This window comes from Branchiostoma floridae, chromosome 17 (genome assembly GCF_000003815.2).
Source record: "Branchiostoma floridae strain S238N-H82 chromosome 17, Bfl_VNyyK, whole genome shotgun sequence".
Taxonomy (NCBI): domain Eukaryota; kingdom Metazoa; phylum Chordata; class Leptocardii; order Amphioxiformes; family Branchiostomatidae; genus Branchiostoma; species Branchiostoma floridae.
In genome coordinates, this window is record NC_049995.1 from 1,305,618 (window position 1) to 1,320,674 (window position 15,057).

Here is a 15,057-nt window from a genome sequence, read left to right on the forward strand (position 1 = left end):
CCATACGGGGGGACCCGCATTCCCCAAGGTTCCATTACGACCACAGGTATGATCGTTCAAATGTAAGAATCCGAAACATTTGCAGGATTCAACTAATAAATCTTATAGCCATAAGCCATAGGAAGGCTATTCCCTAAGACTGTACTCCAGCATCCATCGTCCTTTCTCTGTGTGGACTGCAGCTGGTGTTGTAATCTTGCAGAATGGCATTTGGTCCAATATTGAAGAGGTAGGATATTGCTACTGGATGGAGGATGGTGTCCCTATATCTCACCACATTGAAGTTGCCTGGAATGATGACGAGTCTTGTTTTTCCTATGGCGGTTATACCGCCCTACACCATGACGCTGCCTCCAACACCAAATGCCAAAAGTTACTCTTGTCGTGTCAGCGTGCGGTTCTCTTTGCCGCATCCGCACTTTGATTTGTCCATCCGACTATCGAAAGGGCAGATATACTCTACTCTAAGCGTGCTAAAACCTTGTATGTTCCGTATATCAAGTGTGAGGTGAAAAAAAGATTGATTTAAGCAGCGACACACGCGCCAATATCAACAGTACGGTACAATGTTGAACAGAAGCAGGGAAATTTGGGCACTTTTTTTTGTGACCCACTCATGTAAGCAGGCCTTGTGCTCGTTTCATGTGTTTACCTTCATGATAATTTTGATACCATAGGAAAGAAAATCACACAAGCTTTCTATTGATATATAATACATTGAAATTGATGCATAAGTAACGGAAATATGATATACCAAAGTTGATATTCCAAACTTTTTGTGCCGAGTGTATCTATAAATATCATTTTCCTTCTCTGTATACGATAAGTATACGATTATGTATACTGCTTTACTTTGCAATTTGTTTGCCTTCGGGCATGACATTGTAATAAAGATATCAAAATTGCAAGACATTAATCTTGCAAATAGAAGTACCATAATTTACAGAATTCATGAGAAAAAGGTATAATAGCTTTCTTTGATTGAATAAAAATGTCATACTTCGAACAGTTATTGTTGTAACATTTAGACAATATAAATGTAGCACCATAGTGTTTGTTATGGTTAATTACTATTATTTTTTTTAGTTTTTAACGTCAATGTCGAAAACGCGAACAAGGTGTAAAAACAACATTCATGTTAACGTTCTTTATTTCTTATTCAGTTCTTTAACATGAAGAAGGCAGTGGGGGTAGGAGTGCCCTTGGTGCTGGTTCTGACCGTCGCCGCGTACCTTGCTGTGACGTGGTATGGAAAGGATGAAGCAACCAAAGGCCGAATCATCAAAAAATCTGTACAACTAGACGGTAAGGGTCTTGCTCATTAATACATACATTAACAACAGTTTTTGACAGAAGTCTTGGTGGTTCCATAGACTCCAAGCAGATCTAACGGTGGAAAAATATAGCATTATAAAGCTGACGAGTATTTAAGACGGTCAATGACAGCCATTGATTGTCATTTGGCTGATTAGACTCCTTGTTGTCCTTTTTTCGGCTAAACACCTTGGCCAGCTTTTTAGTACTATCTTATGTCACCGTAGGATTAGTAGCATCACTGCATTTAAACCGCTTGCCAATATTCGGTGTCGGCCAAGATGTTGGCTGCTTGTGTTAACTAAAAGGTGCTAGGTAGCTAAATAATAAGCAGTGCCAAGGAAAGCCTCTAGCTAAAGGGGAACCAAATCTGATCATTTACAGCTTTTATCACACCCTATACACACACTAATTAAGTATAAAACTAATCCACAAAGCCATATCTTGTACACAAACACACTCACACACACACACACACACACACACACACACACACACACACACAGATGCTAGTGAAATTATAACCTCCATGAAAATTTAGGAATAATAAATGGCAAAACTAAGGGTCATCAATAGGGCTGTCTTTATGAAGGTTAAGGGTGAAAAATCTTACCGTCAGTTTTTGCAGATGTATGGCAAGAACATCAATGATAACGTTTAAAATCCCTTTTTTTTGCTCCAGAATTGCCTGATGACATCAGTGAAGCCATGAAAGCAGCGGCGGCTGAACATGCTCCGACTTACGTCCCTGACAAACGCTTCCTGGGGGCAATTGCGAAGATGGCTGGAGACCTTTTGTGTAAGCTACTATAATTGCCTTTTTCTATATGCCCTTTGGTACTTAGTTCCGTGTGCTTACAACATTTTATTTTCAACAAAGTATTCGATCCCTACCCTGCTTTTCTGTGACCAATTGCCGTCTATCCCCCAGTAATAATGACATAAAGCCGAGAGTAAGTGGTATGGTTTTGGGCACCCTAGCGGCTTGTTTTGGAACTGCAGGGCAAGTTTATCGTGAGACTTTGAAAGGGAATAACTCAAGAAGGGGTTGACGGATTGTCATGATTTTTGGTATGTAGATAGCTTAAGTGATGCCTCATATTGTTACATAATAACTATGCAAATTGGAATCTAAATTATATAATCCATTCGAAAACTGACAAACACAATTACTATAGCAGTTGTAAAAGATAGAATCATTTGGTAAAGGTATAGGGTCGTGGAACTCTAGTTTGGCCATATTTCAGTCTCAAATGGATAGAAAGCAATGCAGATTTAGACCATTTGATCTTAAAACTTGCCTAGGATTAGTGTTATGGCAAGGGCTAGGATTAGGGCTAAGTAAGGGTAGGGGTTTGTTGTAGAAAACATGTTTCCAAGGAGATGTAGTTTGGGCCATATCTTGGTCTGAAATGGATAGAAAACATTCAAATTTTGACCATTTTTTAATACAACTTATTGTTAGTGTTAGTGTTAGGGTTAGGTTCTAAGTTTGGGTAAGGTTTAGGGCTAGAGTTAGGGTATGGGGTTCGTGGTAGAAAATCTGTTTTGTTGGTCATTCCGGTCTGAAACATCCAGATTTTTACCATTTTTAATGACTGCTTAGGGTTAGTGTTATGGGAAAGGCTAGGGTTATGGTAAGAATATGAGTTCATGGTAAAAAATTTGTTTTCGAGGAAGTGTATTTTTTTACCATATTTCGTATGAGTAAGGGCTAGGTTTAGGGTTAGAGGCCGATTTATTGGCAGTCAAATTTCTATTGAATGCGGTTTTCTTACATCTTCCGCCATTATCTTTCTTGTTTAGCAAAAGTGAAGCCGGTCAACCCCCAGCAACTAAAACAAGCAATTAATCAACTGGGTTCTGCGAGGAACATGGGCCCAGACATCATGTCCGACGCTGTTAAAAACGAGCAAGAGGTGACCGGAGAGGTTGAAAAAGAGGTGGCAGAAAAAACAATAGAAAACTTATTTGGAGGATCAGGTAAGTAATGCCATCAATTCTCAACACTTTGTGTAACATAAGTCTAAGCTGATTGTCTGCCAAAAAATGTCTCCATGACTTTGAATAAAAGACTTCATTTACTTAGTTACAAGAAATTACCCTCAGCCTACAAATATATAAAATCTATATTTGACCAATAATTCAATCTAACGTTATGGCTTCAAAACGTTTTCTGCTACAGCTAATATAGGTAGCCAGAACGGGAATCCAAAGGTTTTAGGTAAAGGTGCCACAATCGCCTCCCGTAGCTGTGGAACAGTACCATCTCACAGGGAAGTGTTAAGGAGGTCGGCTATTGGTGTACTGTGTTCGTAAGCGAACTCCTTTTAGTTCAGACAAGTTCAACGGTGATGACGATGTTGTGATGTTAGTAAGAGCCTTGTTGATTTTGTTATGCCGTTATCTGTCTACTCCACTCGAACTGTCAACTCCTTCCTTTGGCTCCCCGTCAGCACATTCAACTCCTGCAGCTGGTTCTTGGATTTTCCTTCTTAAGGTTCTTAAGTCTGGTGTTGTAGAACTGTTTTTGGCAGGCTTGATCTCCCTCAGAATCTTGTTACGATGTTTGCGCCAGTCTTTCCAGTTCTTTTGATTGAAAGCCGACTGTCTTCACTTCATTGAGGACTTGATACTGGGTGAGATCCAAGGTTTGTCACGTACAGACTTAAGAGGGAAATGTGTTGCTATTGTCTGTTGTAATGTAGAAGGCAGTAGTGTCCCGTTTTCCTGACACATCATCCCACTGGTGCTGAGTCACCCACTGACCAAAAGATCGGGTACTGGAGAGTCCTTCATCGGTCGGGTTTGTCGTTTTATGGTCTTGTTCTGGAGTGCTCGGTGCTTTCGTGTTAACAACACAATGTTGTGATCACACTGACAACATCAGATAGTGGGCATTCCTCAACCTGCAGGAAAGACTAGCTGTAGCAGAAGACAGACGGTACTGGAGATAACTGTCAATCTTCATGTTTACCTTGTCCCCGCAACGACCGGGAGGTCTAGGGACTAGGTGGGTAGGTAGGCTGTGATCAACACGACCAAGAGGCGACGTTGCAGAGGAAGGGTTATAATAATCAGTGAGATTAGTTATGATCAGATCTTATTCTGCAGACGAACAGCGGTGGTTTAACGAAATTTTATCATACAATACAGGATGTACCCTAGGATCACAGCTCGACACCGAATGCCTCGAGTGTAAGCACTACTCCGTTGCTAAGGATGATGGAACTACTCAATGCGTGCCAACATGTCCTCTCAACCTAAAACCGTAACCAAATGAAATGAAGTGCTGGGCATGTAAATACTACGCCGTCCGCATGGAAGATGAGACACTTAAATGCGTTACAGCGTGCCCCGCCAACCACGCAGTCGGTGACGACGATATATGCAAACGTAAGTCCAAATTGAATACTGCTTTAAACTAGATGCAAATACATGGTCTGCTTGTTAACTCTTATGCACGTTTCACATAGTCTGATTGTAGCCATGCTATTTCACAACTGTTTTCTTTATAGCTTTTTGGAGGGATGACAGGACATGTGGTTCAGGACATGTCGCAGCAGGAAAGAATCCGGGACATTTAAAAAAAAACTTGTTGTTTTTGTAACCATCAACATGTATCATAATTATTCCTTGACAATTGTGGCAATCATGTCGTGTATTGTGGTTATACATAATAGCCTGTATATGCACATGAGAGAAATGCTTATACGAAGATTCGTTTTCCATGTGCAATACCTATTGTGCCTAAGAAATGTACTCTTACTTATACGACACTAGTACTTCAAATTACTCCCTGTACAGTAGCTTGGATACTATGTTTTTGACAAATGTACTATTTGTTTTTTTTTACGAATAAAGCCTTGAAAAAAAAAAGAATCCCGGACAGTGTGACCCCAGCAGTGCTGAGCCCTGTTGTTCCCCACAGGGATTGTGTAGAGCTAGCGCCAACCACTGCACCTGCTCAGGCTGTACTGACTACCGTACGTATAACTCCAAAATAAAGAAAATGATGCATTCCAAACTTTGCATTTGTACTTGTATTGTAAAGGGTAGTAAAGGTTTAATATACCAATTATCAGCTAAATGTGCTAATATATCATTAAACCGCATGGCATAGCATATCTGCCGCATTTACCCACATTTACCAGGTGGATGCAAATTTGCATGTGTCAAGATTTATGTACAGTACGGGGTATTCATAAAATCTGTGAGTTTACCGACAAAACCGCGTGGAATATTTCTTTCTTGCGTGATTACAACTTCATTGTTCCGATTATGCTTCCTCTTTCACAGGATGGCTGGACATGGATACGGTAAGGGTTGTTGGGCAATCAGGACATCCGTATGAGCACGGAGGAGTGATATATGATCCACAAAAAACCTTGGATGGGGACGTAGGAACCTGGTGGAACCCTCAAGTCCCCAATCGATGGTATAACAACTGGTACATCGCTTACGACCTCGGAGCGCCCTTCACACTGATCAAAGTCACCATGAATAACTTTGGAGACTTCAACCATGACGTTAAAAAATTCCGATTGCAAAAGTCAGAGAAGAAGATGCCATGGAGCTGGTCGGTTGTCACGTACGTTACTAACGTGAGAGCCAGCACGAATGCTCGACAGGAATTCGGCGGTTTCAGAGCAACAGCGCAGTATTGGCTATTCATAGTCAAGGAGACTCAGTCTGGCTGGCAGCCGTGGTTAAAAGAAGTGCAATTCCATGGATTCACAACTGGTAACTGGTATATTATATTTCTCTATATTTATAAACAGTTAATATCTGCTAAAGGGCGTCTGGTCCTCAAGCTTTCTATGTACTTTAATATCTCTTAATTAGTTGACCTCTAACGATTTGTTACCTGCTTTCAACGCCTTATACTAAACGGCCTAAATTTCTGTATCCTAGGGATTTTTTTTGTATCTTCTTACATGTGTGATAGTCACTTAACTGTTTTGTAAAGCTCATCCCGTCTACTGTTAGCGAAAGCAAAATCATATAAGACACAGTGCATTAGAAGCCAGTCCTTATGGAGGTACTTGTATTTAGAAAATGATTATTGCCGAAAAAAACGAAAATCCAGATAAGGTAAATAAGACAAAAGTCAGATTTTTATCCTCCAAAAATATGATCTATCAGAAAATAACATTTACTTTTAGGTGCTTTAGAAGGAATAACACCCCCCAATCTCCCCCTTCTGCCATATCATTACTCATTACCATTAGGGCAAAATGCCTAACTATAAATTTAACGATTTTTACCATAAACAAGTCCTGTACAAACCACAACCACACATTTTAAATGAAAACATCCTCACCCTTTGGTGATACTTCCCAACCCTTAACCCCAACCTGCCAATTCATGCGTGAGATCGCGTGGAGCAGCGGCAGTGTATTTGTCTCAGGACCGAGAGGTCTGGAGTTCGAATCCGGCTGCGTGTCACAGATTTTGTGCCCTTGGGAAAGGCACTATACACGGCTTTCCCCGCTCTACTCAGGTCAAAATGAGTACTCGGCTACGGCTAGGGCCGTCTTTCAGATAGAACGTAAAATGGAGGTCCCGTGTCTGGGGAGAGCCATGCCCCAGGCACGTTACAAAACCTACCATACGTGCGATGGTGCGTTGTGAGTCCGCATACAGTCCCTTGGCCGCACCTGGAGCAGTTGCTGTCGTATTGAGGTCACTTGAGTGGCGCTCGAGACTCTTGCGATTTAGCCCCGACCGCCCCCCCCCTCTCCCGACGTTTCATGTTGTCATAGATGCAAAGGAAAATTCAAGATGCATGTCACAATATTACAGCAGTGATAGTGGCACTGAATCTACCAACGTTTACACATATATTATGTGGCTTTCATCTGTATGTACAATGTGCTATTGCTCCGTCTCCAATCTCCACAGCGTGGTCATCTTTAACAACGATGACCAAATCAACCCCTTCAACATCCACATCGGGGATTCCGAGGACGTAAGCGCGAACCCCAAGTGCGGTGGTGACCATCCTTATGTCAGGAGTTCGAATCCACGTGAGGAATCAATATCCATGAACGTTCCTTGTGCTGGAATGCGAGGACATTATGTGGGCATCCGTGCACCCGGATCTTCCCGAGTTCTCTCCTTGTGCGAGGTCCGAGTGTTTTCTGGTAGGCCTATGTGATAAGTGCGGTAGGACGTGTAAATCCAGAATCGGACTTATCAGCCACCAAAGAACACATGCGGTCAACCTGATGTGACGTCATCGTCGGCACCGACGGACAGCCTTAAGCAAAGTAAGCAACTGTATTAAGTTTACATGATGATGGCTTAATTAATATATGACCGAAGCGCGCAGGTGCTGGCCACGATGATGCCCTTGATTTGTCATACAATTGACGAAATGCAAATCTCGTTGTGCGTTTGTCACAGAAATTTTAAGTTATTGCACAAGAAAGCCAGGCATGGGAGTCTGCCAAATTGTATCCCGCTTTTTATTTGTGGTATGTATGTGGAACAGCCATAAAATCGAAATCCTTCAGTTATCTTCATCACGTTCTGTAACCCCTTAAAAAAATGAAAATAGAAATTACGGTTGAAATTGCGTTGGCCATCCTAAAAAAAATTAAGTAGATACGAGCATAACCTTTTTATTTCCATATAGTACGGACTGACTAGTTTTACAGACCAAAGCTAATAACGAAGCATCGGTGTTAATATGGCTTAGTAGGGTTCTGCCAGCACCACAAAAGACGCATTTGAATTCTTTATCTCTGAATTTGTGAGTTTAAGAGGCTCATTATCACAGTGGCACAAGTGAATGGTTTTAATGTTGCTGGAGATATAGAGGGAAACATCTAGTTGTTCAGAATGCATGGATCATTTTCTACAGCGCGATTAGTGTGAGGTTTTTATTTCGTATTCTTCGTATTTGCACAATGTAATAGAACAGGTAATTATGTTTAACTGTGAGCTGTATTATGGCAAAGATATATTATATAGTACCAGTAAATTCCAGTTAATTGCACAACGGATAATCACACACTTAATTGTTAAATGCACAAAATTACAGAATCCCTTGGAGGTGTGGTCCAGCTTAATAACTTTGTTTTGTTGCACTATTCGGATAATTGCACGAAAAGCACTGTCAAATGATTTATTTGCAGCCAGTAGGTACCCAAAGTGCAAGTTATGAGGCTCATTAACGTGGTCGAGGCGCCTCCTTGAGCACGGGACCCCCATTTTACGTTCCTCCCTGAAGACGATTTCTTGAAATGCTTCGTGAGGCTACAGCATCCGGTCGTCCTCGGGTGGCCTCCCATCCAAGATCTGACCGGACTACGCGTTGCTTAACTTCCGTATCGAATGATCGGGTGTATTCGACGGTCGTAGATCGGTGCTTTTTATGCAAATGGGTCATTTCATGTTACTTTCTAAATCATGATTGTTCGTATTTACTTGTTGTAAATACTCTCCAGCAACAATAAAACAAATTACCAGAGCCACTGCGCAGAGCAGATGCAGGGTCTTCAAAATGACAATAAGTCACTAATGTGAAATTTCTGTTTTCCGTGGTTCTGGTAAACTCCTAATGCATCCTCTAAAGTCTAGTACTTGCAGTTTATAAAACTTGGTTGCCAATGTTTTATGGAAATACAAAATTGTGTTCATATGTTAATCAAATTTATCCGAGTGGCCATCGCAATTTTTCAGCTTTAATTTTTGGATTATACAGAAACATGATAACAAAATTTGAATTGTTAATTTTTGGATTATACAGAAACATGATAACAAAATTTGAATTGTTAATAGTTCCATATAACTATCATACATACAAATATTATTGTTGCATATCAAATTTACCAGACATTAACGTGATCCTAATAAGCTTGGGAAAAAAGTAAACAGCTATTTGTGTAATCATGAATGCATTAGGTTTTTAAAATGTCAGTAAAACTTATTTATATGATAAATCAAGTTCATTTTCTATATCATTAAGCATTTTTTGATTATGTCAGATTGTTTCTCAAACGTCACAAAACACAAGAAAGATGTACTATTACCATGTATAGTTTAGCGAAGGGGCATTATTTCAGTCGATCACCCTTTTAAGATTATTTTTCTTCTGTACAGATGAAATCTGATGGGATGACCCTAACGGACACTGCAGTCGTGGAGAATGCAGTGAATGAATGACTGCAGAAAACTCAGCGTCATCAAGAAACAATTACGAAAATTTGCTTTCAACTTTCAGCAAAGTTTTTGGCAAGCCGTTACACGAATAAAATACAAAATAACTTCATATTTCACGTTTTGTGTTATATACATGTCTCTCTAAGCAAAGCCGAGAGAGACAGGTATAGAATACAAAACATTAAAAGTTAATTCCGAAAATAGTTTCATCAGGTTGGTAGAATATAAGAGAATTCTTGTACGCAACCAGGTTAAACTTAATTGCTTAAGTTATGGTTTAAAAAGAGTCAACCCAGTGATGAACTGGGACCAGGGAGGGTACAAACTTGGCCACGTTTAGGATAGTGTTCTCGCCACAAAGGCGCCTACTTCGGCTACATATAGCAGGGAGAAGCAGAACTCCAGTCAGGAGCTCTGAGGAAGGTGTCTGATAGACACCGAAACGTAAGCACTTAGTAAGTTTAATCTTGTTGTGTACAAGAACTTTCCCATATCAATTAAAAGTTTTAAGTTTTGATTATTGAAAACAATCGTTACAAATGTGAAGCTTTACAGTGTTCCTATTGGCTCATTAGAGTGTTGCCAGTGAAACAAATCCTAAATGCATATTGTGCTACAGTTCAACCGCAGTATATAAAACATATGCTAGCCCTTATTGTTATGGTGATTAAGATATTTTACCCTTTATCTTTATCTTTACTTTGTACTTTAAGTTCATTCATTCACTTTAGAATCCCAATGAATACAGGATAGTTGACATGTAGACTTTGGTATAAATGGAAAAAATACCATAAAAGGGTCACAAATTCGCAGGTGGTTAAATTTCATATGCAGCTTTAGAAAATCGTACCTAACGAAAATACAACAATATAAGTAGTGAGAAAAGAACAGCCGTACTGATATTACAAAACCAATCTATATACCATAGGGTACGATTTTACCGTTTAAAGGCATGTCAGGTTAGCGGTGGTAGAATTAAGAATATGTTTCATTTATACGTAAAATAGATTTTCTTTAGGTATTGAAATGTAGTAATAATCTTATAAAGTAGAAATCTAGTAGGGATCGCCCAGATTAACAAATACAACTTTTATCAATATTTGCCTTTTCCTAACATAATGTTTGCTTAGATATGCTGAAAGCATTCATTTTTTCATCTCTTGCTTATAGCTTAGAGCTAACCTTTTCCTGAATACCCAAACCTTTTGCTGAACAGGGACGTCGGGCAAAATGTAATATTTCCTTACGGATTTTCCTACCCAATGTTTTTCCGATTTGAGAAAAAGAAAAAAAAGAAACTTTTCAAATTGATGGCCACACCTCGTGTTGACGTCTAGTAGCTGTACGTGCCAGTTTTGAACGGTACGTTTATTATTGAATTATTATTTTTCTTTCAACTTTGGACTTTGCTACCAGGGACCCCCTAAATTTTGAAAGGTAAGGTTTTCCTGTCCGATTTCTCCTAAACTCGACTTTTTGGAAACAAAACAACATTCTTTTACCGACCGACCCAATTTTTTCTTTAAAAATCCGAGAAACAACAAAAAAATGGTGTGGCCTACTGGGACCATAAATAATTCTTTAACTAAAAAATCCTTGTCAACTCTCTACAGAGCTACCCCACACCTACAGTTGTGTCTATCAGGGGGACTAGGTCGCTTTATCAAGAACCTGTCGATCCAAAACAAAATGTAGCTGTATGGTAGAATTGCTAGACTAAGTGTGTATTAGAAATTGCAGTAGATTTGGTTCAGTTACTGATGCTATATGTAATGGTAAATGCTTAACCTTATAACACCTAACGTTTGTTTTACTTCTTTAGGCAACTTATCCTTTTCTTCCGATCCTTGACAGATTACTGAGGGTAAGAATACCAACTGCTTAGGTTCGTACAAAAAATTTATGTACATGTATGTTTATTGTTTGTGGTCCTATTTTTCTTTATGCATGTGTTATGTAGGCAAGGCACATGTGCATGTCTATTGGTTCTTGGTTCTTGGTTTTGTTTTATTGAAAGAAAAAAATGCTAAATGTTATTACCATTTTTCAAAACTTGCAATATACTACATATCAGGTAAACATATTATTTAAAATTATGCATATTTGTCTGTTCTTAGTATTGCAGAAAATTTACCTGCTATACAGCAAAAAGAGAACAAAAAAGTAACGTCAACTGCTATTTTTGCACTTGCACAAATTGTATAGCCTTATAGTTACTGTATCTCAGGTGAAATTACTTATTAAGAGAAGCGTACACACCTGCATGAAGAGAATTGTGAACTGATGATATGAGCCAATGATATACACTTAAGTCTGAATAACTATGTCTCAAGTTATATGATTATACACTGAAGTCTGAATAACTATATCTCAGGTGAAATTACTTATTAACAGAAGTGTAGACACCTGCATGAAGAGAATTGTGAACTGAAGATATGAGCTAATGATATAATTGTAGTAATGTACACTGAAGTCTGAATAACTGTCTCAAGTTATATGATTATACACTATAGTCTGAATAACTATGTGTCAAGTTATATTATTTTACACTGAAGTTTGATAAACTATGTCCCACAATTCATATTAAAAGTGTACACACCTGTGTAAAGAGAATTGTGAACTGATGATATGAGGCAATGATAGAATCATACACTGAAGTCTGAATAACTATGTCTCAAGTTATATGATTATACACTATAGTCTGAATAACTATGTCTCAAGTTATATGATTATACACTATAGTCTGAATAACTATATCTCAAGTTATATGATTATACACTATAGTCTGAATAACTATGTGTCAAGTTATATCATTTTACACTAAAGTTTGAGTAACTATGTCCCACCATTGATATTACAATTGTACACACCTGTGTAAAGATAATTGTGAACTGATGATATGAGCCAATGATATACACTATAGTCTGAATAACTATGTCTCAAGTTATATGATTATACACTATAGTCTGAATAACTATGTCTCAAGTTATATGATTATACACAATAGTCTGAATAACTATGTGTCAAGTTATATCATTTTACACTTAAGTTTGAGTAACTATGTCCCACCATTGATATTACAATTGTACACACCTGTGTAAAGATAATTGTGAACTGATGATATGAGGCAATGATATAATTATACACTGAAGTCTGGATAACTATGTCTCAAGTTATATGATTATACACTATAGTCTGAATTATGTGTCAAGTTATATGATTGTACACTAAACTTTGAATTACTATATCCCACATGATAATTACATATTATCAGAAGTGTACACATCAGTGTGGAGAGAAATGTGAATTGGTGATATGAGCTAATGATATAATTCTACACTGAAGTCTGAATAACTATGTCTCAAGTTATATAATTCTACACTTAAGTTTGAATAACCATGTCTCAAGTTATATAATTCTACACTTAAGTTTGAATAACCATGTGTCAAGTTATATGATTCTACACTTAAGTTTGAATAACCATGTGTCAAGTTATATGATTCTACACTTAAGTTTGAATAACCATGTCTCAAGTTATATACAATATGATTCTACACTTAAGTTTCAATAACCATGTGTCAAGTTATATGATTCTACACTTAAGTTTGAATAACCATGTGTCAAGTTATATGATTCTACACTTAAGTTTGAATAACCATGTTTCAAGTTATATACAATATGATTCTACACTTAAGTTTGAATAACCATGTGTCAAGTTATATAATTCTACACTTAAGTTTGAATAACCATGTGTCAAGTTATATGATTCTACACTTAAGTTTGAATAACCATGTGTCAAGTTATATACAATATGATTCTACACTTAAGTTTCAATAACCATGTGTCAAGTTATATGATTCTACACTTAAGTTTGAATAACCATGTTTCAAGTTATATAATTCTACACTTAAGTTTGAATAACCATGTTTCAAGTTATATATGATTATACACTTAAGTTTCAATAACCATGTGTCAAGTTATATGATTATACACTTAAGTTTCAATAACCATGTATCAAGTTATATATGATTCTACACTTAAGTTTGAATAACCATGTGTCAAGTTATATATGATTCTACACTTAAGTTTGAATAACCATGTTTCAAGTTATATATGATTATACACTTAAGTTTCAATAACCATGTGTCAAGTTATATGATTATACACTTAAGTTTCAATAACCATGTGTCAAGTTATATATAATTCTACACTTAAGTTTCAATAACCATGTGTCAAGTTATATGATTATACACTTAAGTTTCAATAACCATGTGTCAAGTTATATATTATTCTACACTTAAGTTTGAATAACCATGTGTCAAGTTATATACAATATGATTCTACACTTAAGTTTGAATAACCATGTGTCAAGTTATATATGATTCTACACTTAAGTTTCAATAACCATGTGTCAAGTTATATGATTCTACACTTAAGTTTGAATAACCATGTATCAAGTTATATATGATTCTACACTTAAGTTTGAATAACCATGTTTCAAGTTATATGATTCTACACTTAAGTTTCAATAACCATGTGTCAAGTTATATACAGTATGATTCTACACTTAAGTTTGAATAACTATGTGTCAATTTATATGATTATACACTTAAGTTTCAATAACCATGTGTCAAGTTATATGATTATACACTTAAGTTTCAATAACCATGTGTCAAGTTATATGATTATACACTAAAGTCTGAATAACTATGTCTCAAGTTATATGATTAAACACTGAAGTCTGAATAATATATCTCAGGTGATATTACTTTACAGATGTGTACATACCTGACGTGTGGAGAGAAATGTGAACTGATGATATGAGCCAATGATATGATATTACACTGAGGTCTGGATAATTATGTGCCAAGTTATAACGGATACACTATAGTCTGAATAACTCCAAGTGATATTACTTATTAACAGAAGTGTACACATCTGTGTGAAGAGAATCAAGTATATATAATCTTGTATTCTTGTTCAGTTCTCAAGACTCGGTAAAGTAATACACCTAGGGGCTTTTAGTGTATACATATAGGCGAAAACTAAGTAATAAAGTCACTTGTACATAACGTTACATGTATATAATAAAGTCACTTGGCTGTGTGATTCTCTCTGTGCGTGCTGGATTATATTTCTATCTGATAAAGACAAGGGAGAAGTAGAGGGTACCAATGATCCAATAGTAGAGTAACATTTAGGAAAGGTTTTGTGAACAAAGAAAAACAACTGTTAAAGACCAAACAGGTGTACCCTGGACAAAGCACTAAGGAAGTACTCCCTACTGTGACCATCCCAGCAGCTAGAGGGGTGAATTGACCCCTATAAATACATAAACTAATAAAAATCCCAGACTGTCTACACACTGGAAACAAAGGCAGGGACAGATACACATAAAATACTGGTCAAAAATTCAAATATTTTTCTCTACTGGTTTTCAAGGAAACACCATCAAACCCTGCAGAATGATCCAGAAAGCTGTAACAAAGTTACGTAATCGATGTCCTAATAACAGCAACTTTCAAATTTTGAGAAATCAACCTTGTGTTCAAATTGAAACTTTCAACTCTGCTC

General features: G+C 37.4%; 1 protein-coding gene and 1 long non-coding RNA gene across 2 annotated transcripts; both read left to right on the top strand.

Annotated features, from left to right (window-relative positions):
• Positions 1–1,172: 1,172 nt before the first annotated feature.
• Positions 1,173–4,704, top strand: LOC118404876. The gene is made up of 4 exons (XM_035804256.1): positions 1,173–1,305; positions 1,997–2,113; positions 3,121–3,297; positions 4,471–4,704. The coding sequence occupies exons 1-4, from the start codon at positions 1,173–1,175 to the stop codon at positions 4,587–4,589; spliced, it is 546 nt and encodes a 181-aa protein (XP_035660149.1). The 3' UTR covers positions 4,590–4,704.
• Positions 4,705–4,926: 222 nt separating this feature from the next.
• LOC118404803 lies at positions 4,927–10,147 on the top strand. The gene is made up of 4 exons (XR_004829811.1): positions 4,927–5,300; positions 5,614–6,057; positions 7,219–7,460; positions 9,424–10,147. It is a non-coding gene; the product is annotated as an uncharacterized LOC118404803 (long non-coding RNA).
• The last annotated feature ends 4,910 nt before the right edge of the window (positions 10,148–15,057 follow it).

What these genes read in the sequence shown, in the direction of transcription:
- LOC118404876 (XM_035804256.1), top strand. Translation starts at nt 1,173, where the DNA reads ATGAAGAAGGCAGTGGGGGTAGGAGTGCCCTTGGTGCTGGTTCTGACC. An exon ending in AAAATCTGTACAACTAGACG is followed by an intron (nt 1,306 to 1,996) that starts GTAAGGGTCTTG and finishes TTTTTGCTCCAG; the next exon opens with AATTGCCTGATGACATCAGT. An exon ending in AAACTTATTTGGAGGATCAG is followed by an intron (nt 3,298 to 4,470) that starts GTAAGTAATGCC and finishes CATACAATACAG; the next exon opens with GATGTACCCTAGGATCACAG.